This window comes from Elephantulus edwardii, unplaced genomic scaffold, assembly GCF_000299155.1.
Source record: "Elephantulus edwardii isolate Elephantulus edwardi_28Jun2011 unplaced genomic scaffold, EleEdw1.0 scaffold00026, whole genome shotgun sequence".
Taxonomy (NCBI): domain Eukaryota; kingdom Metazoa; phylum Chordata; class Mammalia; order Macroscelidea; family Macroscelididae; genus Elephantulus; species Elephantulus edwardii.
The window spans coordinates 11,936,355-11,963,231 of record NW_006399776.1 but is presented as its reverse complement, the minus strand read 5'-3'; the positions used below and the strand labels follow the sequence as shown (position 1 = coordinate 11,963,231).

Sequence of the window (26,877 nt, the reverse complement as noted above, 5' to 3'; positions counted from 1 at the left end):
AGGGTCACTATGAGTTGTACTTGACTTGGTGGCACCTAAAAACAATAATATAAAAATATGTTTTATTAAGACAAGTCACAAGAAAATATTTTTCATTCATTTACTTCATTTGTTCTACAAATGAATTACTGAATTGAGTACCATTCTTGACAGGCACAAGTCAGATGACCTCCCTACTTTCATGGTGTTATGATCTAAAAGGCAGTCACACTACAAATAAATGAATGCAGATTTGAGAGAGTCATAGTAAACCCTTCATTTAATATTCATTTATTCTTTCCAGCTGACATTTGTTGAGTCTGTTCTCTGGGTTGTGGGAACTATTGAGGTTCCTAGCATATAAAGAACGTACTTCAGGAAGCTGCTCTGTAATCCCAAAGGCACATAGGTCAAATCCACCAGCTGCTTCGTGGGAGAAGGATGAGCGATATTCTCCCATGCAATTTACTTTCAGTCCACTGGAGGGTCAGCTATGGTCACTTCTGACTCAGTGGCATACAACAGCAACAACATGTATGTTAGTTATATTATGGAGTTGATTATAAGCAGCCTCTGCGGTCTGATGATTATAGATATACACATTCCTTTGCCATATGCTTACCAATGAGGATGAAAGTCTGCTTTCAGTATATTCTACTTAGTAAGTGCTCACTTGATTCTCTTGGTAATGAGTATAAATACTTTCAAAGCGGTTATCATGCTTTAATTTCGTCTTTGAAAGATATATATATATATATATATAAAGTATAGCTTTCCTTTACAGATGAAGAAATGCTGTTGCTTCATGAGTCTCAGAATTTTACTTAGTCATCTAGTAGCTCTCTAGGGGTTCTAGGATGGCTAATTGAGTTTAAGTTAGTCATCTTCCCACTAAGTTCACTGCTCTTTCTTTTGTATCTTTTAAGTACTTGGGATGAGCAGTCATTATTAGAGATTTGGGGAAGAAAGTGGAGTTTAATCAAACATGAAGACTTCCAGAAAACTTTGAGTGCATACCAGTTCCTTCAAAGGTTAAATAATTTCGAATTAACAATTACTTAGCATGTAAAGTCTCAGGAAATATGAAGGGCCTGCTACCCACTCCCAATCTTTTATGAACAATGTAGTTTTGTCAAGCTTTATATTGACCAATAAGCATTGTGATCATCTTATTTATCTACTAAAGCTACACTTTGCTTCTGATAGCAGTGAAATGGAAAAAATATTTTTATTAATTTTAATGAGTTTACAAAGACTTAGGGTTTCCATTCATTCATTGTTGCACTTTTCTGCCTTCCCACCCCCACTCCCCCAATTCACTCTCCTCCTTGAAAAGTAAAAGAAAAACTCTTTCATTAAGAAAAACTCTTTCATTGTTATACAGTCCCTCCCCCCCAAGTCCAATCCACTGTGTAGCCTTCATTATACCTGCCAATGGAGAGGTTAATTTGGCTCTTTCAAGTGAATTATGAAACTATGGTTTGTTATATTTTCTGGTTTGCATTTGTGTTTGTTGCTTGTTGTTTTGAAAGTGTTGGTCATAGCAGCATGGAAGGAAAGAAAAAGTGATAGTGAGGAAACAAGTCTGTTTGCATTGTTAGGGTAAAATATGATGGAGTTTATACCACAGACTAAGGAGAACCCTTTCCCCTTCTAAGGGTTTCCAAATCTCCCGGTCAGAGGGGCTTTCCTTAGTGACTTCTCCATCCTCTGTCTGACGTAAATACTTGCTATGTTTGGCTTTAATAAGGATGGCTCTGGAATTTTTTTCCCCCCATTCTTTCCAGTGGCTGAAACCATGTTAGTAGAAACTAACAATTCTTTTGAGTGACACCTGAGAGGCATTTATTTGTCCCCCACCTCCTCATGTTTCATCTTGCCTTATGACAAACCAGAATATTTTGCATGGATGCTCTCTGGCATGTGCATTTTACTCCAGAGGGGTCTGTGAAGGCAAACAGACTTAGTGAAGGTTGCCCCTTGCTGTAAGAAATAGGATCTTTGTTTCTAAGAGTTCTCTCCTCCCGCTGCTTTGTTCCCCACCTGAAGCAACAATGCTCAGCTGGGGAAGTGGTTATGATGTGACAAACAGAGGATTATGACTGCAGGTGAAGAATATACAGCAGGAGCAGATAGATTTAGAGCACTGAGATTGTTATTTACATGCAGATGTTAGCAGTGAGACTAAGAGATCAGAAAGAAAACATGATTGTATATGCTCAGCTGAGATTGATGAGTGTTTCATAAGCCATCAACTCTTTAAGATCATACATGAAAGTTAAAAGTAAGGTGCCGTTTTCAGAGTAATAGAAGGATATTGGTGGGTGTGGTGGGGAAAGATGGAGAACTGGGATTCTCTTTTCACTTACTGAAGAAAATGTCATCCTGGTAAGGGATTAGCCTTACAGAATGTATCCTGTGTGCTTACTGGGACCAAGAGACTCAAACCACACCGGACATACATGTGCTAGAAGGTACATACTTTTCAGAATTTTTTCCAAATATGATATTAGTCTTTCTGCTCAGGGCCACTTACTGAGTTAGAGAATATGTGTCTACTATTCATCTACTTTCTGTATATCTACTTTGCTGCCTACTAACGATATATTGGAACTGTTTTTATTCCAGTTCAAAGTATACACACACAAAAAGGGAGAACTTACTAATCATTCATAGCTTGGTGTGTCCAAGAAAGATAACGTTCTTTCTGGTAAATCCAGAAGATAGCATTTTCATTCATATCTCATTCTTTTCACTCTTTCTATTTACCTTTTTTTCCTGGGTTGGTGTCATTCTCAGGTAGCAAAGATAATCACTGACTAATGATTGTCTGTTTAATTCTTAGAGTTTTCAGTCCTAAAACAAAATTGGTAGTTTTCTTTTGCTCCATAAGCTGAAGAAATATCTGACCTGATCTGGACCAAGTGTCTACCTCTGTTTCTGGATGATTGCGGCTCACAATGTGAGTGTTGACCAATTTATCATACTCATCATGAGAGAAGGGCAGACAGTGACAGGATGGAGTGCAAGAAATGAGATATTTTACTCCCCAAGATCAAGAGATGTTGTTGTTGTTGTTGTTATGTGCCATCAAGTCGCCTGCAACTCGTAGCAACCCTATGTACAACAACCATAAACTCTGCACTATTCTGTGCCAACACACCTACCCTATTACCCCAGTCACTGAATCAATCCATCTCATCAAGGGTCTTCCCCTCCTGGGCTGTCCCCTCCACCCTCCCAAGCATGACATCCCTCTCTGAGGACTGGTCTCTCCTTGCAACATGTCCAAATTATGTCAGACGAAGCTTCAGAATACTTGCTTCCAAGGAACAGCCCAGCTTCACCCCCTCCAGGACAAATCTGTTTGGTTTCCTAGCAGTCTGTGGTATATTCAATACTCTTCTCCAAAACCTCAACTCAAAGTCATCAGTTCTTGTTCTATCATCCCTAGTCATTGTCCAGCTCTCTGATGCATATCAAGTGATTGCAAAGACCATGGCATGCATGTATCAGGTGCACCTTAGTCTCCAGACTGACATCTTTGCACTTCAGCACTTTAGAGAGGTCTCCAGCCACAGACTTTCCCATCGTAATATATCTTTTAATTTACTGGCTCCTCGTGCCAAGAGTGTTGACTGTGGATCCAAGCAAAGCAAAACTCTGAATAATCTCAATATCTTCACCATCCATTATGATGCTGCCAATTAGCCCAGTAGTGAGAATCTTGGTTTTCTTGATATTGAGTCTCAATCAAGAGATATTGATAGTTAAATTTATTACAGTTATTATTATTTGGTTGGTTTGTTGATATGTGTGTGTCATTCTTTTTATATCTCAGAAACTGCTAATATAATTCTGTCATTGAAATTTGTTCAGGGACAGATGGAACTAGCCTTATAAAAGAGTCTGACATCAGTGTCAATAACTAAAAGGAACTGGACTAAAGAAGACTTTAGCCATTCTTTTGTATTTTGGAGGCAACTCTGGTGAATTAGTCCAAATGTTTGTTGTTAGGTATGATTGAATTTTCTCTGACACATAGTGAACCTCTGTACAAGGAATAAAACCTTAACGGACCCTGGATCACCCTTACAATCTTCACTATACTTGCACATTGTTACAATCACTGTTCTAATCCATCTTATAGAGGGTCTTCCTTTTCTTCACCAAACCTCCACTTTCCCCAAGCGTAGTCTCTTTCTCTAGGGATTAGCCTCTCCTAATAACAAATCAAAGGATGTGAGATGAAGTCTCACCATTCTTGCATTTAAGGAGCATTCTGGCTACAGTTCCTCCAAAACAGATTTGTTTATTCTTTAGGCCATCCATGGTGTAGCAGTATCGGTGACTCAGTTCCCCTTGTCTTGTTCAGAGGACATTGGCCTCTGAACCTTGTGTTATAGTGAGTGCTCTCCCATCAATCTGTCCTGCATACTTTTTACTCTGCTGCACTTAAAACTAAAACAACATGGAGTGATTTCATTTAAAATATGGAACAGTTTTATATCTCTTGTCTTTCCACAGCCACCAGCACATTAGGGGTTGCATAGCCTCTCTTTCGTTGGTCTGAGATTCTTGACCTCCCATTTGTTTCCTCGCTACAGAGTACTTCCATTTTCACTGGTATTGTCCCCTGAAGACATAAACATAGGACAAGGTCAGAGCAGTCAGTTGTATTGCTTATTTGTGGCTTTGATAAGAGGCTTTGGGGGTGGAAAGTTAAAACTAATGGTTGCAATGCAATTTGGGGTTCTCTAAAGCTTTCGTATATCTGTGCTAAAATTCTCCCCATCAAATTAATATCTGTATTGTTTCCTTTCCCCCTTAGTTTGCATGTTAAAATAACTATTACACAAACATTGCTACCTTCTTGAATTGTATATAAATGACTCTTAAGAAACATAAAAATAAATACAAAAGTCCTATCGCTTAATTCTTGAAAGAGACAGTTATAAAAAAAAATGCAATTTAGAAAAAAAACAAAGTAGCAGCCTTGGAGAGATGCAGGAAGTTTAATTTGTATTGAAGTATGTATTTTCTTTCCCTCACATTTAGCAAAAATGCAGTAGATATACTATGTAAAGCTAGATCTAATATGTTTATGTGTATCTCCACGTATATGCATGCATGCATGTATTGTTTTTATCATATAAATTTAGCATTTTAGAAAGTTATATATATATTAAAAAGCTATGTCAGTATATTACTCATTTAATTTCCAATAGAATGAACTGGGATTTTTTTCCATTATTCCTCCCTAAAAGTAACTGTATTTCTTAAGTTAAATGTCTTTTAACAAAACAAAATGAAGAAAAATTCAAACACTATTGTGGTAGTCCACCTGCCCTCCTATAATTCTTCAGTGTATGTTAACTGGTTTCAGATGTGTTTTGTTCTCTGACTCAAAATCAGCCTTTATTTAAAAAAAAGAGATTGTGTAATTAGGACTTAATTGCTTTGGATATTTTGGGTATTTGGGGGAGAAGGTAATTAAAAGGCCAGAGAAATTAACTTTCACAGTGCTCTTTACGCGTGTGTAATTCCTTTTTTAAAGGCCCTCTAAAGGCAGTCCTGACAACTTAAAAACAAACTGAAGAGCTGGGTTGCTTTTAAAAATGATCAGTTTTTTTTCTGTGGAGGCAATTTTATTGATTTTGGTGAAATTGGAGAGGAGATCATGGACATCAGATTACCTAGTGTATACTCATCTTCAAATAAGTGTCATCTATACCATGAGACCAAGATGGCCAGCCACCTCTTCAGTGTTTTAAGATCTTCTACAAGAGGAAAACAACCCAAAAAACCAACAAGATTCTTTCTGACCACTTCATAAATGTTAGAATCAAACTAAAGCAGCCCATAGCCCCTGAGTCAATTTTGATTCATTCCAACCTTGTAGGATAGAGTAGAAAATCCAACAGGATTTTCGAGACTTTATGGAAGCAGACTGCCACTTGAACAGTGTGAGTTTGAAATATCAGCTGTTCAATTAGCAGCCAAATGTATAACCACAGTTATAAATTGGTTATACCAAATGGATAACCACCAGGGCATCTTTCATAAAGACTTCTTATGGTCAAAACAGAGGAACATTGCGTGGTTTAAAATCAACAAAGATGTGAGTCAAGGTTGTATTCTTTTTCCCCTACCTATTAAATTTGTATGCTGAGCATTCAAGAAGCTGCCTGTGTGGGGAAGAGTGTGATGGAACCTTCTATCAGGATTGGAGGAAAACTTATTAACAACTTATGTTATACATATGACACAGCCTTGCTTCCAGAAAGTGAAGATGACTTGAAACACTTGCTGCAAAATACAGACTACAGCCTTCAATATGAATTACATCTCAACATCAAGAAAGCAGTCTTACCCTTAGGCCAGGAGACAACATCATGACATATGGAGGGGAAAAAATGATTATCAAAACTTATTTTACTTGGATCTACAATAAATACCCATAGCAATGGTAGTCAGGCATTTGAAAAATCTGCTGTCGAGAGCCTCTCCCAAGTGCTAAAGAACAAAGATGTCATTTTTAAGTCAAAGGTACATGTGATCCAAGCCATAATATTTTCTGTTGCTTCCTAGGCATCGGAGAGTTGGACAGTGAATAAGGACAACAGAGAAAGAATCGATCCCTTTGAGTTGTGGTGGTAGAGTACTGAATATCTCATATACTGCCAAAAGAACAAACAAGTCTATCTAGGAGGAAGTGCAACAAGGATGCTCGTTAAATGCAATGACAGTCAAATTTCATCTCATATACTTTGGGTACATTGCCAGGAGAGACCAGTTTTGGGGAAGACATCATGCTGGGAAGGGTGAAGTTTTGGAGAAAGAGAGCAAGACCCTCAACAAGATGGTGTTGGCACAATGATTGTAACAATGTTTTCAGGCATATTAGAGACCATGAAAATGGTTGTAAGGTGGGGAAATGTTGAGATTTGTTGTTCTTGCATCTCTTGAGCTGCTTTCAACTCAATGGCAATTAACAACAACTACATTATCAAATTTAAGTATTTTCTATGGTTAAGGGTTATGTACACTGAATCAAGAAAAACTAGAGCTTAGTGGGCCTTGCTCTTGTCCTGTATTTTAACTCACTTGAAAGGCATAAGTGAGTCAGTTATTTCCTCGAAACTGCTTTTATTGTCAAATGCTCATGTTGAGTTAGTAATCTCTACAACCTTTATAGCTCAGAAATACTGTTTTATGTGGCAACCATTATAAAAAACTCCTATGTTTTATGAAGATGAGGGCTAATAAGACATTTATTAGCTACATTAATGTTAATAACAAATTCTTGAACTATGACATTAGCAAATGTATGTTAAATATGTTGTTGTGGATTTTTTAATGGAAATTTAAACCAAAAGAATCTTATATCTTGTGTACTCACTGAATAAGATATTTATACAAAGATGTGGAAATTGATTTCTTGCTGATATCCAGAAATATTTTTTAATAGAAATTATTTTTTCTTTATTTCTGGTTGTTTGGTCTCTTTGGTTCAGGTCTACTTTTATTTTTTTAACTGGTTTGCATACATTTATGTACCTTGTGTTTTACTCATAGATATTCTTTGATATATTCATTGTGTTTCACTCATGTACATTATGTTTGTGAAACGATAATATCAAGTGCCATATTCTATAATGTGGCAACCTCTCCAAAGTACTGAGGAGAACTGACGTCAATTTGAAAACTAAGATGTGTCCTATTCAAGCCAATTCCAGTGATCTTTTCAGTCATTTCCTATCTATCTGAGAGTTGAAAAAAGAGTAAGGATGACAGAAGAAAAATTGATGTCTGAGTTATGATGTTCGAGAAGAGTACTGAATTATCTGGTAGACTGCCAAAAGAACACAAAGAGGTCTATCTTAGAGAAGATACAGCCTCAGAGACAAGGAGGCAAAATTTGTCTCACATACTTTGGGCATGCTACTAGAAAAGGATGTTCTTTGGAAAAGGATATCATGCTATGATAGATGAAAGGTCAACAAAAGAGAGAAAGACCCTTAATGAGATGAACTGACATCTAGTTTCCTACTTGGAAATACCAAAGAGTAATTAGTAGCTATTTAGCGCAAATATGTTAAAGGTAAAGTATATAATTTTCAAGGAATATGTAGATTAGCAAAATGGACAACAGAAGAGGTAGAAAAGCTAAACAGATGAACTGCTATTGTTTCATGTTATCAAGGCGATTATAACTCCTAGTGACCCTATGAACAATGGATCTGAAGCCTGCCCCTGTGCTGTGCCACCCTCATCATTCCTGACACGCTCATGCCCACCGTTGTTGTTACTGTGTCACTCCATCTCATTAATGGTATCCCCCTCCTTCACTGAACCTACACCTTTCTTAGCATTATGTCCTTTTCCAAGCACTGACCTAACAACATCCCCAACCTAAGTAAGATGAAATTTCACTATCCTTTCCTTCAACAAGCACTCTGACTGCTCCTCTTCCAAGACATATGTGTTTGTCCCTTAGGGAATCCATGGAATTTTCACCACTCTTCTTCAAGAAGAAAATAGAAAAATATCTATAGAACTACCCCAAAAAAAGACCAGTCCCATATTGGTTTTTATGAAGAATTCTACCAAAACTTGAAGAAAAATATAAACTCAGTGTTTGTTAAAATAATACAGATTAAAGAAAAAGTAGCAAAAGTATTCTATAATTTTTTAAATTAAAAAATTCTATAAATATGAAGGAAAAGGATGAACTAATTTCTTTTTTTTAAATTTATGTTGTTTATTTCTCATTTCAATGAACATCTGCAGAGATTTTGGGATTCCATTCATTCATTGTTGCACATGAACTAATTTCTTTTGTAATCAGAATAAACTTTAAGGACAATGTCAAGCAAATGATTGGACCCAAGAGTGAAGGAAAATGATTGGAACCAAGAATGAAAGAACGGAGAGAGTACTGACAAATAAAACCTTCAACTTCTGTGTCTTGCTGATGAATTCTGAGTTGAATCAGGAAATTATTTTTTTATCCAGTATAGATAGACTTCTTTGAAGAACAAAATATCTTTTAAAATACGCTTGTTACATAGTTGTTGCTGTTGTTGTTGTTATTGTTGTTGTTGTTATGTGCCATCGAGTCACCTACAACTCATAGCAACCCTATGTACAAGAGCCCTAAATTCTCCTCTATCCTGTGCCAACCTCATTGTCTCTGACACACCTACTCCCCTTATACCAATCACTGAATCAATCCATCTCATTGAGGGTCTTCCTCTCCTGCACTGTCCCTCCACCCTCCCACACATGAAATCCCTCTCCAAGGACTGGTCCCTCCTTGCAGCATGCCCAAAGTATGTCAGACAAAGCTTCAGATTCCTTGCCTCCAAGGAGCAGCCTGGTTTCACCCTCTCCAGGACAAACCTGTTTGTTCTCCTAGCAGTCCATGGTATATTCAACACTCTTCTCTGGCACCACAGCTCAAAGGCATCAATTCTCTATCATCCCTAGTCACTGTTCAGCTCTCTGACACATAGCACGCAATTGTGAAGACTATGGCCTGGATCAGGCGCACTCCTTAGTCTCCAGCCTCACATTGTTGTACTTCAGTACTCTGGAGAGGTCCCTGACAGCTGACTTTCCCAATGCAGTTCATCTCTTGATTTCCTGACTGCTGGTACCAACAGTGCTGATTGTGGAGCCAAGAAAACTAAAACTGTTAACAATCTCAATCTCTTCACCATCCATAATGATGCTGCCAGTTGGCCCAATGGTGAGAATCTTTGAGTTTCAATCCATATTGAAGGCTGCAGTTCTTGTTAATATGAACATGCAAAACATATCGTTCTTGGGGAAAGCAGGGCAATGAATAAGAGTAACAAGAGTCATTTTTTGTCCTCAGAGCATTGGTACCGGGTCCGTTGTCTGGGAGACAGGCACATGCACAGGGTATAATAATGTCAATAAACAGCATGCAGAAGCAATGATTTTGTAAATTATTACCTAACATGGAAGGGACTGTAGAGCCTTATGCTGAGTGAACTAAATCCCACAAGGACAGATATTGTATAAAACCATTATTGTAGAATGAGTATAAGGATCCAAGGTGAAGGGAGAAGGCGGAAGCACAGGGATGAGGATGTGCATGGGGAGGGGGAATAAATCATGAGATTGTACAATTTGATGGGGGAGATGAGGGAAATTGGAAGAATCGGTTCTGGAAAACAATGTAGTCTAATTTTGTAAATAAACTAGTATAATAATAATTTTAAAAGAATAAATAAAGAATAAGGCAAAAAATAAAATAAACTTTATAATGAAAGAATAAGACAGAAGGGAAGTTGTTATAGGCACACTACTGAGGTACATATGCCTCAAGACTCTGGTCTTGAAACCCTGACATAAAGCAAATTTTAAAATCCACAGAGAACAGTTTAAATAATGTTGTTGTGGTGACAAATCTTTCAGGTTCTCAAAGACAAGAGAAGAACACCGTGCAAAGACCAAGAAATTAGGTCAGATAAAGGAGATTTACCCTCAAAATCTTACGGTGATCAGTTATAGAAGTAAACCATTCGAACAAGGCCACCTGTTCATATGTGCTTCTCCTTATTATAATATCCCCTTATAGTTTCTTCTGACCTTTGATTACTCCCTTCTCCTTTTTTAGAAATTCTAATATGAATAAAACAATGTGAGTTTGAAATAGAAGGAAGAATAGCAGTGACTGCTAAGGATATAAAGAAAAGAGATACAATCAATACATAGTATTTCAGAAATGCAGAAAGCCTATTATAATAAATAATACCACAGATGGTGACATAGATTTTTAGAGTCTAGCCTTTGGAAGCATTTATATTTATATCAACTTTTACTGAATACAAGAGAGAAGATGAATGTAGGGGGTAGGGTGGGGAGGATTTTAATTGTACTTTGAGATCCTCCTGGTACAACTTAGAGGTGAATGTACAACCAAATTCTCCAAGTACAGCTGAAAGATGTAAAGATTCTTTATCTCACTTGATATATATTCCATTTTCAAGGAGAGAGAGAGAGCACGCAGGGGCACGCTTACATTAACTAAGTCATGAAATTTAAACTCTAGCTATTGTTTTAGTAATTTTGGTGCAGTAGACATGCATGTTGTGTCCACCTTTTAAAGGGACTTTAGTGTGCAAATTTGGATTGTTTGGTGACCTTTGAAATTTTGTTTTGCATTCCTGTCAGAAACAAACATTTATTTTCTTTCTAACACAGATTTTTAGCACCTTCAAAGGTTGGTCTAGCTAGGACAGTGCTAATAAAATATTAATCTACCTTTTTTAATGTCAAACCAACTTTTGAAAGTGTTTATAAGTCTCCTGAAGCATCAGTTCCAGGCATTTGAGTTGGTTTTAATAAAGATCTTTCCATTCAGCATTCTTAACTGTGGTCAGAACGCAGTTTGAGGTTAGAAATTTTTATAGTCTTGTTTGTCCAGATTTCCAAATTCTCTTGTTTCTAAGAGACTTGCATTTTTATTTCATTGTCTTAATAATGAACTTAAAATGTGTTTGTATTTGGAGTTAAAGAAAGGAGAGTGTTCAGAGTTTTGGCATCTTCCAAAATTTGAATGGTTTACAGATACCAATTTTAACAGCATTTAATTTAAATATCTAGTTTATACATGTGATTTGTCATTAAAGATTTACTTGTGTGAAAATGCTGACCTTTCGAGATGTACACAAGAGTGTTCTAAAACAGAGTTTCTGAACATTGGCCATGAAACCACTGTCTTGGGCTGACAAATGGATTGGAAATAAGCTACCCAACACCGGGAATGGGCCATTAATTTTAATCAAAGGTGATGCAGGAAGGCGAATGGGATGCATGACAATGTCAACAGCCCAGTAGGTGTTAAGAGACTACACAGCCTTCCTTGTTACATGGTTGGGCCATTAGTTGAGGTTGGGTGAAGACAGAGAGCCATGTCTGGAATTGAATGACCAGGTCACTCCAGAATCTAATGGAGAACTCCCCATTTCAGAAATCACATTGTAAAGCCATTAGAAGCCAAGGACAGCTTTTAGAAATTATTGGAGTTTTGTTGTGTGGTTGTTGGTTTTGGTGTTTGAGTTTTTTGTTTTGTTTTTTAAAACCAACCATATTTCTAGTTTTTGTTTGGGTTTTTTGGGTCTTGCTTTTTTAACAGCTTTGCCCAGTTTACTGTGGTTTCCCGCTTCCAGTGGATGCTTATTGAGGAGCAAGAAATAAAACAGACATAAAAATGTCTTAAAGCCTGTTTGCCTTTTGGAATTACATATTGTTAATTGTAAAATTCCTTTGGTCAAATGCAAGGAACAATTGGATACCCTAGGAATCCAGCTGGGTAATTCATCTTCTCTGTGATCTCACTGTCCTTGTCCCTGTCCTGGATCTGAGCATAGTTTCACTAATTGAAACTAAACTTTCTTAACAGCTTTAATGAAAACATTTGTTTCATAACTTTTCAGGCCACTGTGCTTATGCCTTACTGTAATTGCCAAGATTAGTAATAATCTTAATGGGAAAGCCTTTTCTTTCAACCAGTTAAGTGTGTCTGGTTCTTTATTTTGGTATTTTCAATTATGAAAAATTGGTAGCATATGACAGATTTAATTAATGATGTTTATAATAAAGACATAAAAATGCAAAAGGGACGAAGAAACACTTTAATGTGGATGATTCAGGTTTGCTAAGAAAGTTCATTTGTTCTGAAATACAGAAGAAGGATATTTATGCATACATCAGAAAGATATGTATGACTGTCTTAGGAATTTTTACACATTTTTAAAGGAAGAAAAGCAATTAGATTGCTCTCTTGTTAATGGAATACTGTTCTAAGAAATAGTGTTTGTTCTTCTAGATGAAGATCAGCTGCGAGCCAAGGGTTATGACAAAACACCAGACTTTATTTTACAAGTACCAGTTGGTAAGTCCTGAAACTCTTTTACATATTTATCAAGAAGAGGGATATGTTTTTCTATATTTATTTACATTCATTATTAATATGGTAATAGTAGCAAATGTGACTAGAGTAGATTTGCCTTATAACTATCTACCTTCAAATGGGTAAAATTGTTTGAAAAGATCTAAAAGCAGAAAATAATTGATCCGTAAGAAATCTCTATTTTAAAACTTTTACGTATAATCGAGAAATGGAAATGGCACCCGAAGACATTTTGGCTGCCATTTTCGAGTCATTTCTCTAAATATTGAATTTGTAAAGCATGGTTCGGTTGAGCAGCCAGGCTCACTTTGGTCTGTTTGACATGGCACTTGTCAAGTTACACAGGCAGTCTTAGAACTAGGAAAAGGACTCTTGAAAAGAAGATAATGAAAATGAGAGGTTTATGATTATACCATAAATATTCCTTCTAATGAACATTTCCACACCCATGCATGCATACATACATGCACAGAGCATTGTTTTATAATTACATCCATAGATGGTGGCTAAGCTAAACCTCTGCTCATTAATGGGAAGCATGGAAAGGCCTGTGCAGAGTTCAGAATTTTCAATCTTCTCTTGCCTTCTCTGTATATTAGTAATGCTTTGTCCCTTAGCTGTAGAAGGGCACATAATTCACTGGATTGAAAGCAAAGCCTCATTTGGTGATGAATGTAGCCACCACGCCTACCTGCATGACCAGTTCTGGAGCTACTGGAATAGGTAAGGTCCCATTATTTTTCTCTTAAGATAAACGATACTCAGCTGAAATCTCATTAGAAAAAAATATTTTGTTTAGCTGGTAAAAATGCTAGTAGCTTTTGTTTCTACTAAATACAGTGCCTTGATTTATGTGTTCATTTCAGGTAATTTAAACTTCTCTGGTATCATAATGCGGCTTCATTTTTTAAAACTAAAAATCTCTGCATAAGTTCAAAATTAGTATATACTTGATTTTTCATGGTATTAGTTAAAGTAAGGAAAATAGGATGTGGAATATGTTATGACACTGGCACTGAATTTTTTAATCCTTTTGATGTGAAATTTATGCTTACCATATTAAAGAAATATTTCAAGTATCATAACAATGTGAAAGATGAAAAGCACTTGCCTTCTAACAGGAGAAAAAGATACCTACCAATTTCTGTGAACATTCCTGAAAGCATGGAAATCAAAGCAATAAGACAAGGGTGGTATTGAAATAATGATAGATTATAGATGCTCAAAGCATCTATGTGTTCCTGTTTTTGTTATTGTTAGGTGCCATCTAGTCAACTAGGACCCATACTGACTCTATGAATAACAGATCTGAACCTTCCTCTACACTGTGCTGTCCTGAAAATTGTTAATCCTCACAACAGCAAGAAAGTGACTTTGCTCCCCATTTTATAGATAACTAAACTGATGTGCAAAGAGAAAATAATGTACAGTTAGGTACCATGTGACTACATTTGTCTCTGTCATTCTCAAACCATGGTATTTCCAGCACGGTAGTCTTGTTATTTACAGTATAGTTGTCAAAACTTTGACTTTTCCTATTATTGCTGTCCCAGGTTGCCACACCCAGATTTTTCCCCTCAGAAGAGAAGGTGGGTCAAGTGGTAACCTTTTTAGATTAACTGTGTCTCTTGGTCACTAGCTAACAGTAAGAACACAAAAATAAGATGACATTGACTCAGATCATTAAAGGAATTAGTAGCATCTGTGAACAATAGCCTTGTCCTGGGAAAAACAGTGGCAGACTACAGAATTTGGCATTATATTGTTACTCAGCTTTACAAAAGGCCAGCAGACCTTGCTTGTAGCAGCTGCACTAAACTAAGACCACTTTTTGCCATGGTAACAATGATCATGACAAAATGCTGAATGTAATGGCTTTCTTGATTTTCTTGTGTAATTGTGCGTAGCATCCGAGCTTTACTTTACGGGGATGGAGGAGGAAAGTGCAAAATGTTTTAGAAATCAATGCTGCTTCAGCGTTTCCTGTGCTTTATTCAGCCATTATTCAAATTAGCAGTAATGTGGCAAATTGAATTTTAGATTTTTAGCAATTTTATGATGAGCTTGAAATTGTAAAGAAAGCATCATTTTTCGATAGTATAGGGAAAGCAATGATAAGAAAATCAAATTGCATAAGTTTAGGTTACTAAAGGATTTTAAAAACTGACAAACTCAATCATTGTGCATTTAGATGATTTCTCTCCCTTTGGTTCTGGCCAGATATTTTATGAGTAGCATTAAAAAATTTAATCCCAAATTGTAGAGTTTATTTAAAAATTCTAAAAGTGTATCTTTATTCTAAAAATCTATTTATTGAGTACCTACTATGAGCTAGTCATTCAGTATTTAAGATGCTGATTAAATAATAACCTGTATGTTAGACCTATGAATTATTGAATGATAGAAGCTGTGATAAGTACATAATTTGTTAAGTTCTTATTGAACTGATTTTATCACATGTTACTAAGAGTGAGTGAGTGAATATGTTTTACTACTGTTGACTTCTTGTCCCTGAAGCAATTCTTTTAATATACTCTAGCAATACTGAAAAGTACTGAAAAGCAAGGATATCACTTTAAAGACCCAGGTGAACCTGTGCCAGTCCCTGGTATTTTTGTATGGGTAGCCCTGGTGTACAAGTTGCCATACAGTGGTAACTTGTGGTTGCTGTGAGGCTGAACACTGTGACACTGATTTGTCAAATGCGTTAATGGTTGGCTACCCAGTGCAGACAGAGAGTGGGGTGGAGCTCCCTGATTAAAACAAGCTTGGAAGGAGGAAACCCTCTGAACCTGGAGAGAGGATCAAAGATACCCAAGCATTGAGGACTCTCCTTCATAGGGTTGCTGTGAGTCGCCTGCCACTCAACAGCATTTAACAACAATAACAATTGATTCATATGGATATGAAGTTGGACAATGAATAGTAAAGAACAAGATGTGATAGCTTTGAATTGTGGTGTTGGAAAATAATACTGTCAGAAAACCAGACAAATCAGTCCTGGAAGAAGTTCAGCCTAAGTGCTCCTTCGAAACTGGGATGGTGAGACTTCAGGTACATTACTAAGGAAGGCCAGTCTTTGGGAAAGGACACATCATGCTTGGAAAAAATGAAGATAGTGAAAAAAAGAAAGACCTTTAAGGAGTTGGATTGGCACAGTGACTGCAGCAATAAGCTTAAGCATAACAGAGATTGTGGTGACGGTGCAGGATGAGGCAGGGTTCACTTCTGCTATCCATAATGTCACTATGAATCAAAATTGGCTCTGGCAACAACAACAACAACTAATAGGTATATATCAGAGCTGTCGTGTGATAAGGGAAAGTCAACTTTGGTTGTACAGCATCCAAGTCATTCAAGTGTGATGCAAATTATTTACATGTCTGGCTGTTAATTACAAGGTTAGAAAGTCTACTAAGATATGCTTTGGAAGGCAGACCTGGAAATCTTTTGTAAAATCAGCCATGAAAGGCCCTGTGGAGAACAGTTTAGCTCTCAAACACATGGAGTCTCAGTGAGTCACAAATAATGGCAGCTGGGGAGCAAATGGTTTCTCATTCAAGGAGAATGTACTTGACCTACAGGTAAGTGATGGTACCACATGGATGCAGAGAGGTCAAGAAATACAAATAGTGTGGTTTGACAGGAGAACAAAGTAGCACTTATTTCCATGCACATTTTTTGTCTTGATAAAGATTTATCAGTTCACATTGTTGTTGTTATGTGCCATCAAGTCATCTGTGACTTATAGCTACTCTGTGTACAATAGCTCTGAACTCTGCCCTATCCTGATCCAGTCTCAACAACTCCGACACTCCTACCCCCAATACCCCAGTTACTGTCACTCCATCTCATCCAGGGTCTTCCTATCCTTCACTGTCCCTCCACCTTTCTGAGCATGATGTCCTTCTCCAAGGACTAGTCCCTCCTGGTCACATGCCCAAAGTATGTGAGATGGAGCTTCAAAAATCCTTGCCTCCAGAGAGCAACTTGGTTTCACCCACTCAAATCCAGAACTGTGTGTTCTCTTGGTATGTTCAGTACTCTTCTCTAGCACCACAGCACAAACACATCTATTATTGTTCTGCCATCTTTAGTCATTGTCAAGCTCTCTGGTGCATTAGCTAGTAATTGCAAAGACCATGTCCTAGATCAGGGGCATCTTAGTTGAATAAAGTTTCCCTCTTTATCACACTATTTTCTTAACAACTTGCTTACCTGCCTTGAATCTTTCTAAGCTCCTCAGTAGAACGGAGATGTTATCTTCTTTGTTCAGTTGTGGTTATCAGTTGTTTAATACAAGACGTCGTATGCTTCTGGGTTTCTTCCTCCTCTGCTCAATTTTCTTAGCTAACTCATCTTCCTCTTCTCATCTCTGTGGTGCAGGGACTTGGAGCTCAGTGCTCATCTCACTTCTCTTTTCTCTCAGAACTCACATCAAAGGAGATGCCTTTGGGTGTATTACCAGGTCCCATAGTTTTATGTTCTATCTCTACACTGAAACATCATAAATTTTATCCCTAGTTTTAATATCTCTTGACCTCTAACTTATTTGTCTAGCTGCCTCTTGGGTATTTGAGGAATATATCCAACTTAAAAAAATCAAACAACAACAAAACAAAAACAAACAAACAAAAAAACAACGGAGTCCTTGATTTCTCAAAGTTGTTACTCCTTTGTATACAGTTCAACTAATGGAGTCACAATTTGTGCACATGCTCAGCCACAAATCTAGGGGTCATCGCCTTGGAGCCAGCCTATCATTTATCAGCATATCGTTTCAGCTCTATCTTCAGTACTTCTCAAATCACGCAATTTATTACCACCTTGCCTCCTGTCACCTCTGTGACTATCATGATCTCTTAAACTTGGTCTCATTACATCCACTCTTGCCGCTCTATGGCCACCTTTTCTCCGAGCCCAGTAGGAGTGATTCTTGGAAAATACAAATCAGATATATCACTTCCCTGATAAGAATTCTTTTAAAAAAATTTTTATTTTGTATTGATGTTTTAATGAAAGTTTATAGAGAACTTGGATTTCCATTCATTCATTGTTGCACATTTTCCTCGCTGCCTAACCCTCCTTCCATGTTAGCTTTTCTCTTAGAAAAGAAAAAAGAATTCTCTCATTGTTACACAATTCCCCCCACACCCCACACACACACTCTCCCTTCCCTTCCCTTCCCTCCCCTCCCCTCCCCTGCCCTCCCCTTCCCTCTCCAGTCCACTTTACTAGCTCTTATTCTGGACTTTTGTAGTTCCAATAATACCTAATCATTTATTCTTTTTATACAGTTATCTCCCTTGTCTGTTTCAATGCCATGTACAGTATTTATCCCCTCTTTTCTTAGTTTCCCCTAAACCCCTATGTCAGTCCTGTTTTATAACAGTGGCATTGTGCAGTATTTGTCCTGAAAAATTTCACTCAACATAATGTCCTCCCTGGTCACCCATTTTGTATATTTCATGAATTCATTGTTTTTCAGTGCTGCATAATATTCCATTGTGTAACTGTACCACAGCTTTTCTATCCATTCATTTATTGATGGACACTTGGGTTGTTTCCAGCTCTTTGCTATTGTGAACAAAGCAGCAATAAAAATGGGTGTACAGCTATCTGCTTAGGTGGCAGTTCTGGTTTCTTTAGGATATAATCTCAGGAGTGGAATTGGTGGCTCAAATGGTATTTCTATTTGCAGCTTTTTGAAAAAGCACCATACAGCCTTCCATAGTGGCTGCACCATTTTATACTCCCACCAACAGTGAATAAAGGTTCCAGTTGAAAGCTATTAAATAAAATATATTCTATTTTTTTTAACAACAAGAACAATTTTAATGAATCTTTACAGAGATTTTGGCTTTCCATTCATTCATTGTTGCTCTTTTCTCCCTGCCCAGCCATCTCCCCCAGTTCGCTCCTCTCTTTGAAAAGTAAAAGAAAAATCCTTTCATTGGTATACAATCCCCTTGAACCCTACCTCTAAGTACAATCCACTATGCAACCTTAATTTTGGACTTTTGTGATAACCATAATACCCTATCACATATAGCTTTTAAATTTTTCTCTTCCTCATCTGTTTCAATGTAGTATACATAATTTATCCAGTTTTTCTCAGTCTTACCCCCAAACCCTGATGTCAGTCCCATTCTACAACAGTGGCACTATGAAGTATTTGTCCCTTTTTGACTAAGATATTTCACTCTGCATAATGTCCTCCAGGGTCACCTATTTTGAATAATATTGCATGAGTTCCTTCTTTTTCAATGCAGCATAGTATTCCATTGTGTGAATATACCACAGCTTCTCTATCCATTCATTTGTTGATGGGCACCGTTGTTTCCAACTCCTTGCTATTGTGAACAAAGCTGCAGTAAACATGGGTATGCATATATCTGCTTGGATGTCAGTTATGGTCTCTTTAGTGTATATTCCGAGTATTGGAATTGCTGGGTCAAATGGTATCTCTATTTGCAACTTTTTGAGAAAGCACCACATAATTTTCCACAGTGGTTGCACCATTTTTATAACATCTTAGACTTTCATTAAGAATTCACAGATTCTTTCCTGTTTTATGCTTACATGTTGTAATATGGACATAAATAACCAAACTCTTTCTCTCACTACCAGTGGCTTCTTTCTGCAGCTGAAAGGGCAATAGGCACACCACAACCTGTACTTCCCTGCTCAGCATACAGTCTCACAGGCCACTGCCTAGACATGCACTCTCTGATGGTCTCTCCCCTATCAGGAAAATGAACCCAAGAAAGCTTATCACGCCCTGCAAGTGATCTCAGAGTCAATTGCTAAGGAAGTTTCCAAGATCTTATTGTAAGGAATGTGACCTAAACAGGGATGTTGTTGTTGTTATGTGCCATCAAGTCACCTGCATCTCATAGCGATAGCCCACAGCCCTAAATCTTACTCTGTCCTGTGCCAGTCTCATTGTCTCCAACATGCCTACCCCACACAGACACACACATACTCCTTGGAGGCCAGGATTCTGAAACTTTGTCTGACATGTTTTGGACATGTTGCAAGGAGGGATCAGTCCTTGGAGAAGGACATCATGCTTGGGAGAGAGGAGGAACAGCACAGTAGAGCAAGACCCTCAATGAGACGAAAAGGGTTAACGATGTTCCCTTGAACCTACTCACACTCCTTCTTACTCCATGGGATAGAGTACAGCCCATAGGACGGACAGAGCAGACTTCTCTGAATCTTGGATCCAAAGCTTCGAGCTCTTTGACTGAATCTAAAGGACAATGTTGGTCACTCTGGTGGCCTAATGGGTAAGGAAGTTGTGCTGCTAATTGAAAAGTGACACCTCTTTGGTGGTTCCAGTTCACCAACAGTTCCGCGGGAGAAAGATGGGCAATCCCCTGCTGTACTGTTTATAGCTACAGATAACGTGCTGCTAGCTGGTTGCAAGGCAGTGAGCATGTTAAAGAACAAAGGGACAGTATCAATGAAAGCATATATAGGTCTCCAAAGGTTGTTTCTTATACCAGTGCTGAAATATGAAAGGAGAGAACCAAAACAACTTTGTAGCAATCACTTTTATATAACGTAGAAACAGTTTAAGAGCTGAGTTTCACCTGCTGGATTTCCGAGCCTTTGACTCCAGTGAGTTGCTCATCTAAAGACAGTGCTAACCTAGGCTTCTGCCACAATAATTTAGTTGACCCTTATACTTAACAATAAGTATTTTCCAAAGATTGGTTATTTACAGGATGGTCTATTGATTCTTTTTTCTGGTCTTTGGTGACTTGAGAAGAAAAGAGGCGTTTAGAACCAGGCTGCCAAGCAGTTGGAGTTAGGAAAGGTACTTTACAGAGGATGGTCAAAGTTTTTCCTACATTGAACTACTTCCAGGAAGCCTACAATTAACCAAATCACAGACTTCCAGTTATTTCAGTCTTGCTAAAAACAAGGCTGATCACATCTGTCTTACATTGGAGTCTATGCTTCAGCAATAGAAGCCCTTGCAAACCTTCAATTACAGCAGCCTCAGAAGGCACTGCTGCCATGTATTAAGAAGTAGTCATCAGCATCAACAGGAGACAGATTGACTAATAATTAGCAAATGTACTGGAGAGGGCTTTGATAACGGTAAAATATAATCATTTACTTTTCTGTCACTTAGAGTGGAGATGGTTGTGAATTATCGATGTTTTGCTGTTGCAGAAAAATACATGACACTGTTGTTAGCTGCAGTAACCACATAGTATCTGGTCAGGATATAGAAAATATCTTCTGAGGGTATAATTCTGATAATGGCTAAGTAACATTTTTGTTGGGAGTACTAAAGCCTTTCTCCATAAAGGAATTTGTATTTTCTGCCGTTGTTAATCATCAATGATTATTTTAGATATTTTTAAAAGATATTTATATTTTTCAATTTAAAAAAATGGTTATTGAAGAGCTGGAGAATGAATTAAAATAACATCAAACTATTGTGTGGAATGAAAACATATTTATAAAGAAAAATCGAAGAGTTATGGTTTTTTTTCTGTCTAGGAAGCTATTTATCTGATATTTATTGCATCTACAAAATTTTTATGGGGGTGAATACTGATCAGTCGCCCAACTGTGGGTGATCAAAGAGGTTTTCAAAGATGATTCTTGACCTTTCTTGTGATCAACTATGATAGAGCTCAGGTATGCCATGTAAGGTTTAGAAATTTTACTCTAAATGACCATGCAAATGAGCGAGTGGCCATTCTAAATAAAACAGATTTTTAAAACTCAAATATTAAAATCCTCTAGCGAAAGAGAAACAGAATTGAGAGATTCTGCTAAGAAGCCATGAGGTCCGGGACACAGATGAGTTGAAGAGCCCAGGAATACAAAGTTCATTTCTGAGGTTGCCCCTAGAAGAGTAGCGCTCAGATGGAAATTAATGCTAAAATGACTTGGAGTCTCAGGCACCACTGCTCATTAAAATCACAGAGGGAGCATGTGTTAAAAATATAGGCAATCCACAAGTTACATACACCCTGCTTCTGGACAAATTTTATGCATTCTTTAATGCAGTTCGAACAGGTTCTGTCGTGGCTTATACATAAAGTGAAACAAGACTTTTACAATTTGACTGATTTGTTATAATAGCCAGAATAGAACTCTCTGCCCTTTACTCAGAGTCTCCATTTTATGACTTTTACCTTGTCATCTAAATTGCTTTCTTTGAAAACTTTAGATGATATCACAACCTACATTGAATTTGTCTTTTTCACATACCCCTAATTTGCCCGCTAATCCTATCATTCCTACCTGTCTGCCTTTTAAACAGAATCTTGGTGAGAAAAGCGGTTGCTTTAATTAAGGAATTTTGGGTTAGGTCAGCAAACCTAAGGGCTGTGACAGTAAACTGAAGAGGTAAGACCCGAACCCAGATCTCCTGAACGTCACACCTGTTCTTTCTGTTCCACTGTGCAGTTTCATATCAGTCAGACTGATCAGTCTGTTGTTAAAGGCTATTTATGATGTTAGTTAGTGGTTTGTACTAACTAAAGCTAAAAACCTCTTTGACATCTAGGACCAGGAAATGGACTATTGCTCACTCAAGGCTCTTATTCTAGATTCATATGCCTGTCTGTGGGGTTACTAGAAAAACCTATTCTTCAGAATACTAACCCCTGAATTGTTGACTTGAAATCTCAGATTGGGAGGGTTTCTATGTATGTGGTCACACTCATGGATTCTGACCTTATCATGTAAACACCACTCTGAATGCACAAGTTATGTGGATCATAGAACACTTGTTAAAAAATACCGCTTATTTTAAATAGTTATATTTTGGTAAGAATTGCAGTTTGTTGCAAAGTAGACAGTAGAGAGAGAGTAGGTTTGTTTTAATAAATAATATTTTTAAATAGCCTCCTTGAGGTGTAATTAAATATACTTAAGGTGTATAATGTTACATGTTTTGGCATAAACATAAACCATCAAACACGTATAAAACAATCACCATGACAAAGATAATGAATATACTTAACAGCCCCAAAAAGTTCCGTATGTTCCTTCTAATTCCTCCTTTCATCATTTTCAATTCTTTCCCAATCATCCAGAAGAAATTCTGATTCATTTTCTGTCATTGTAGTTTTGCTTGCATTCTCTGGTATTTTATATAAAAGGAGTAAATAATATGTGCTCTTGTTTGGTTGCTTTTGTACTCAGCATAGTCATTTCGAGGTTCATCCTTGCTGTTGCATGGATCAATAATTCAGTCGTATTTATTGGTGAGGAGTAATCAGTTACATGGCCATTGTCACCAGCCAAGTCCTGGTGAATATTTGGATGAGGGCTGGATGGGCTATTACTACTCAACTCCCGTTGCCCTTGAGACAGAACTGCATGCACAGTGAGTTTTCAGAGACTGTCAATCACACGAGAGGAGGTTGCCCCTCTGTGTCCCTTGGAGCCACTGGTGGAGTCAAACCACCAAAGAGGCACCACCCTTGAGTTATCACAACCACCTGTAAACTATGCCATACAGCTGCTAGAAGTAGCCATGCACTACATTTTTTATGGCTTTGTTTCTCTTGGAAAAATATGTAAGAATGTAATGTTTGATTCATTTGCTCTGTGTTTACCATTTTCTGAAATGATTAAACTGTCTCACTTGGTGATTATACCATGTTACAGTCTACCAGCACATGATGACCCTGAGGTTGTTTCCTTCCTGTCCAGTCACTTTTTAAATCCTCAAAACTCACTCAAACTCATTGCCATTGAGTCAGAAGAGACTCATAGCTGACTGTCCTTTGGGTTTTCGGAGGCTGTACATCACACAAAAGGAGATTGCCCATCTTTCTTCTGAGAAGCAGCAGGGGATTCAGACCCCATGCTTTAGGTTGGTAGTGTACCTGTCTACTCACCAGGCCACCAGAGCTCCCTTTTATTCTCAGACTTTCTAATAATTGTGTAGATTTCATATGGCTGTAATTTGCATTTCTGTAATGGCAAATGAGTAATATCCTATCACTCACAACACCGTATTTCAGGGTAGAACTTGAAATAGTTGTGTTTTTTTTTTTTAACTATGAATACAGCACCTTTCTTCTGTTTTGCATTCCAACATAGTAAATTATATGATTATCTGAGTAGAGTGGGCAAAGCTGGTCTATTTAATGTCTAGTATGTCAGTGTTCATGTGCTCCATTTCATTTTTAACAATTTACAATTTTCCAACACTCAAGTGATGTCCATTCCATGTTCCAGTTATGAAAGGATGTTTGTCATTGGTTTTCCTCATTTCAGCTGACCTCATTTCACTGAATCTATCAGCAACATCATGATGAATGGAGAAGAGACTGTAACTGTCAACAACTTCATCTTACTTGGATCCACAGTTAACACCCTTAGTACCAGCAGTCAGGAAATAAGGGGACGTGTTGTACAGGGGAAATCTGCAATTAGGGACTTCTCCAAATTATTGAGAAGAAATGGTGTCAGTGTGAGGACTAAAGTGCATCTGATTGAAGCCATGGTCTTTTCGATAACTTGCTTTGCATCTGAGAGCTGATTGATGAATAGGGATGACAGAAGAATTGATGCCTTTGAGTGGTGGTATTGGAAAAGAGCACTGAATATCCCATGAATGGTCAAAAGAAAAAAGTAAATATGTTTTGGTGAGGTGCAGCCAGAGTGCTCTTTGGAGGCAAGGATGATGAGGCTTCACCTCACATACTTTGGGCATAGTGCCATAAGGAACTAATCCTTGAAGAGGGACATGATGCTGGGAAGGGTGCGGTGGAACCAAAGGAGATGAAGACTCTCAACAAGGTGGATTGACACAGTGACTACCGCAGTGGGCTTTAGTGTGTCAGGAAGTGTGAGGATGGCACAGGATAGGTCATGGTTCATATTCGTTGTTCATAGGGTCGCTATAATTCGTACTTAACAGCTCATAACAACAACAACAGCATAATGGCACATTCAGAAGCCCAACTCTAGTGGAGTAGTCCATAGGGAGTTGTACTGTTATCCCAATAGCTGTGCTTCTCTGAGCGTTCAAATCCTTCTGCAGTTTCTTGGGGTAAAGATGGGCAATCTCCTTTTGTGATATTTACAGCCTGAGAAACTCGATGGGATGTAAGCTATGAGTTGGTTCTGACTAAACAACAATGAGTTTGGGTTTTTTATTGAGAGGTAGCAAAGTGCATAATATATTGGATAGCTAAGCAAAAAGTCAGCAGTTCAAATCGACTAACCACTCTGCAAGAAAACAATAGACGGTCTCTTCTTGTAGAGATTTACAGCCTCAGAAACCATATGGAGAGCCTCTTTGGAATTACCGGAATTGACTTAAAGGCAGTGAGTAGGAATGGCAGGTTTTTTTTTCCCCCACTTACTTGTCACCTGTTTCTCATTGGAAAGCTGTCTAAGTTTTTGTGTCTCAATTTTTAATTAAGTCATTTTCTTAATATTGAGAGTTTATATTTATGTTGGATAGAAGCCTTTTATCAGCTATGTGATTTACAAATATTTTCTCTAAGTCTATGGTTTCTCTTTTCATCTACTTTAGTCTTTTCAAGATTAGAAGTTCTCATTTTTATCGTCTAATTTATGAATGTTTTATTTTCTTAATCATGTGCTTAGTATCTTATCTAAGAAATCTTAAGAATTTTTAGATTGTATTTCTGTCCTACAGTTGCCAAAACAAGATGCCACTAAGTGGGTGGCTTTAAACAACAGCAGTTGATTGTCTCACAGTCCTGTAGCTGGAAGTCCAAATCATTGTGTGGGCCCAGGCATGATTTCTTGAAAATCTCTAGAGGAAAATCCTGTTTTGTCTTTTCCAGCTTTCATTGGCTTGTAGGTACCTCTTAACTTAGCTATTATTTCTCTGACATTCTCCTGTAACGACATTGCTCACACTGGATTAGGACCCATTCTGTTGTGCTCTGAACCTATTTAACTGATAACATCTTTGGAGATCCTGATTTAAACAGTATCATATCCACTGGAACTAAGGGTTGTGACTTAAACCCACCTTTTGGGGATTAACAATTCCAATTACAACATAAACCTTAATAATGATATTTTCCTCTAAAAATATAATTTTATATTTAACATTTGTACCAAACATACATTTTGAGTAAGTTTTTTATATATGGCATGATACAGAAATTGAAGGTCATGGTTTTTAATAAGGATATACTGTTGTTCGAGAACCATTAGTTGAGAAGACTATTATTTTTTCCACTTAACTGCCTTTGTATTTTTATAAAAAAAAACAGTTGATGCCAAGCAAGATAGGTATAAATGTTCAAAAGTGGAAGGTGAAAGGTAGAAGGGTGGGAAAGTGGGCAGAAAAATGGGAAGGAGGGAATTCCCTAGGATAGTAGAGATATTGAGTAGATGGGAGATGCAGAGGAATAGGAAGTATTCAGTGGGACTTGAAAATATGAGGTTATAATAGGCATAGATCAATAGTAAATAGTTACATAAAATACAGTGTATATTAATGATTATCTAAAATACAGTGCACACAAACTGAAGCACAATGTAAAGAAAAGATTGTATACAGCACATTGTACTTACATGAAACAATGTATATGAATGACTGTCTGCAAGTTAAAAAAAAAAAAAAGAAAAAAAGATCAATTGATGATCTATAGCTGTGCCCTGATTCCATATTCTCTGTTTTGTTCTAATTTTCTGACTTTACACTGATGTTCCGATGACAGTTACTTTATAATTTTGAATCAGTGTAAGTCCTCCAATCTTATTATCCTTTTTAACATTATTTTTCACTATCCTAGGTCTTTTCATTGCCATGTGAATTTTCAAGTTAACTTATTCCAAAAAGAAAACAACATACTTGACTGAGATCACATAGAATCACCATGTTGTTATTGTTGTTGTTATGTGCCATCGAGTCGTTTCCGACTCATAGCGACCTATGCACAACAGCTCTAAACCCTGCTCTATCCTGCGCCAAC

At 37.4% G+C, this 26,877-nt stretch overlaps 1 protein-coding gene across 1 annotated transcript in view; it reads left to right on the top strand.

The window, feature by feature from the left end:
* Positions 1-26,877, top strand: part of LOC102845519 (chromosome unknown open reading frame, human C15orf41) — a 318,114-nt gene that overhangs the window by 171,423 nt on the left and 119,814 nt on the right. Inside the window, exons 9-10 of the mRNA XM_006883042.1 lie at positions 12,845-12,910; positions 13,546-13,651. Of these exons, the coding sequence (XP_006883104.1) occupies positions 12,845-12,910; positions 13,546-13,651 (172 nt within the window). The remainder of the gene's footprint in view (positions 1-12,844; positions 12,911-13,545; positions 13,652-26,877) is intronic.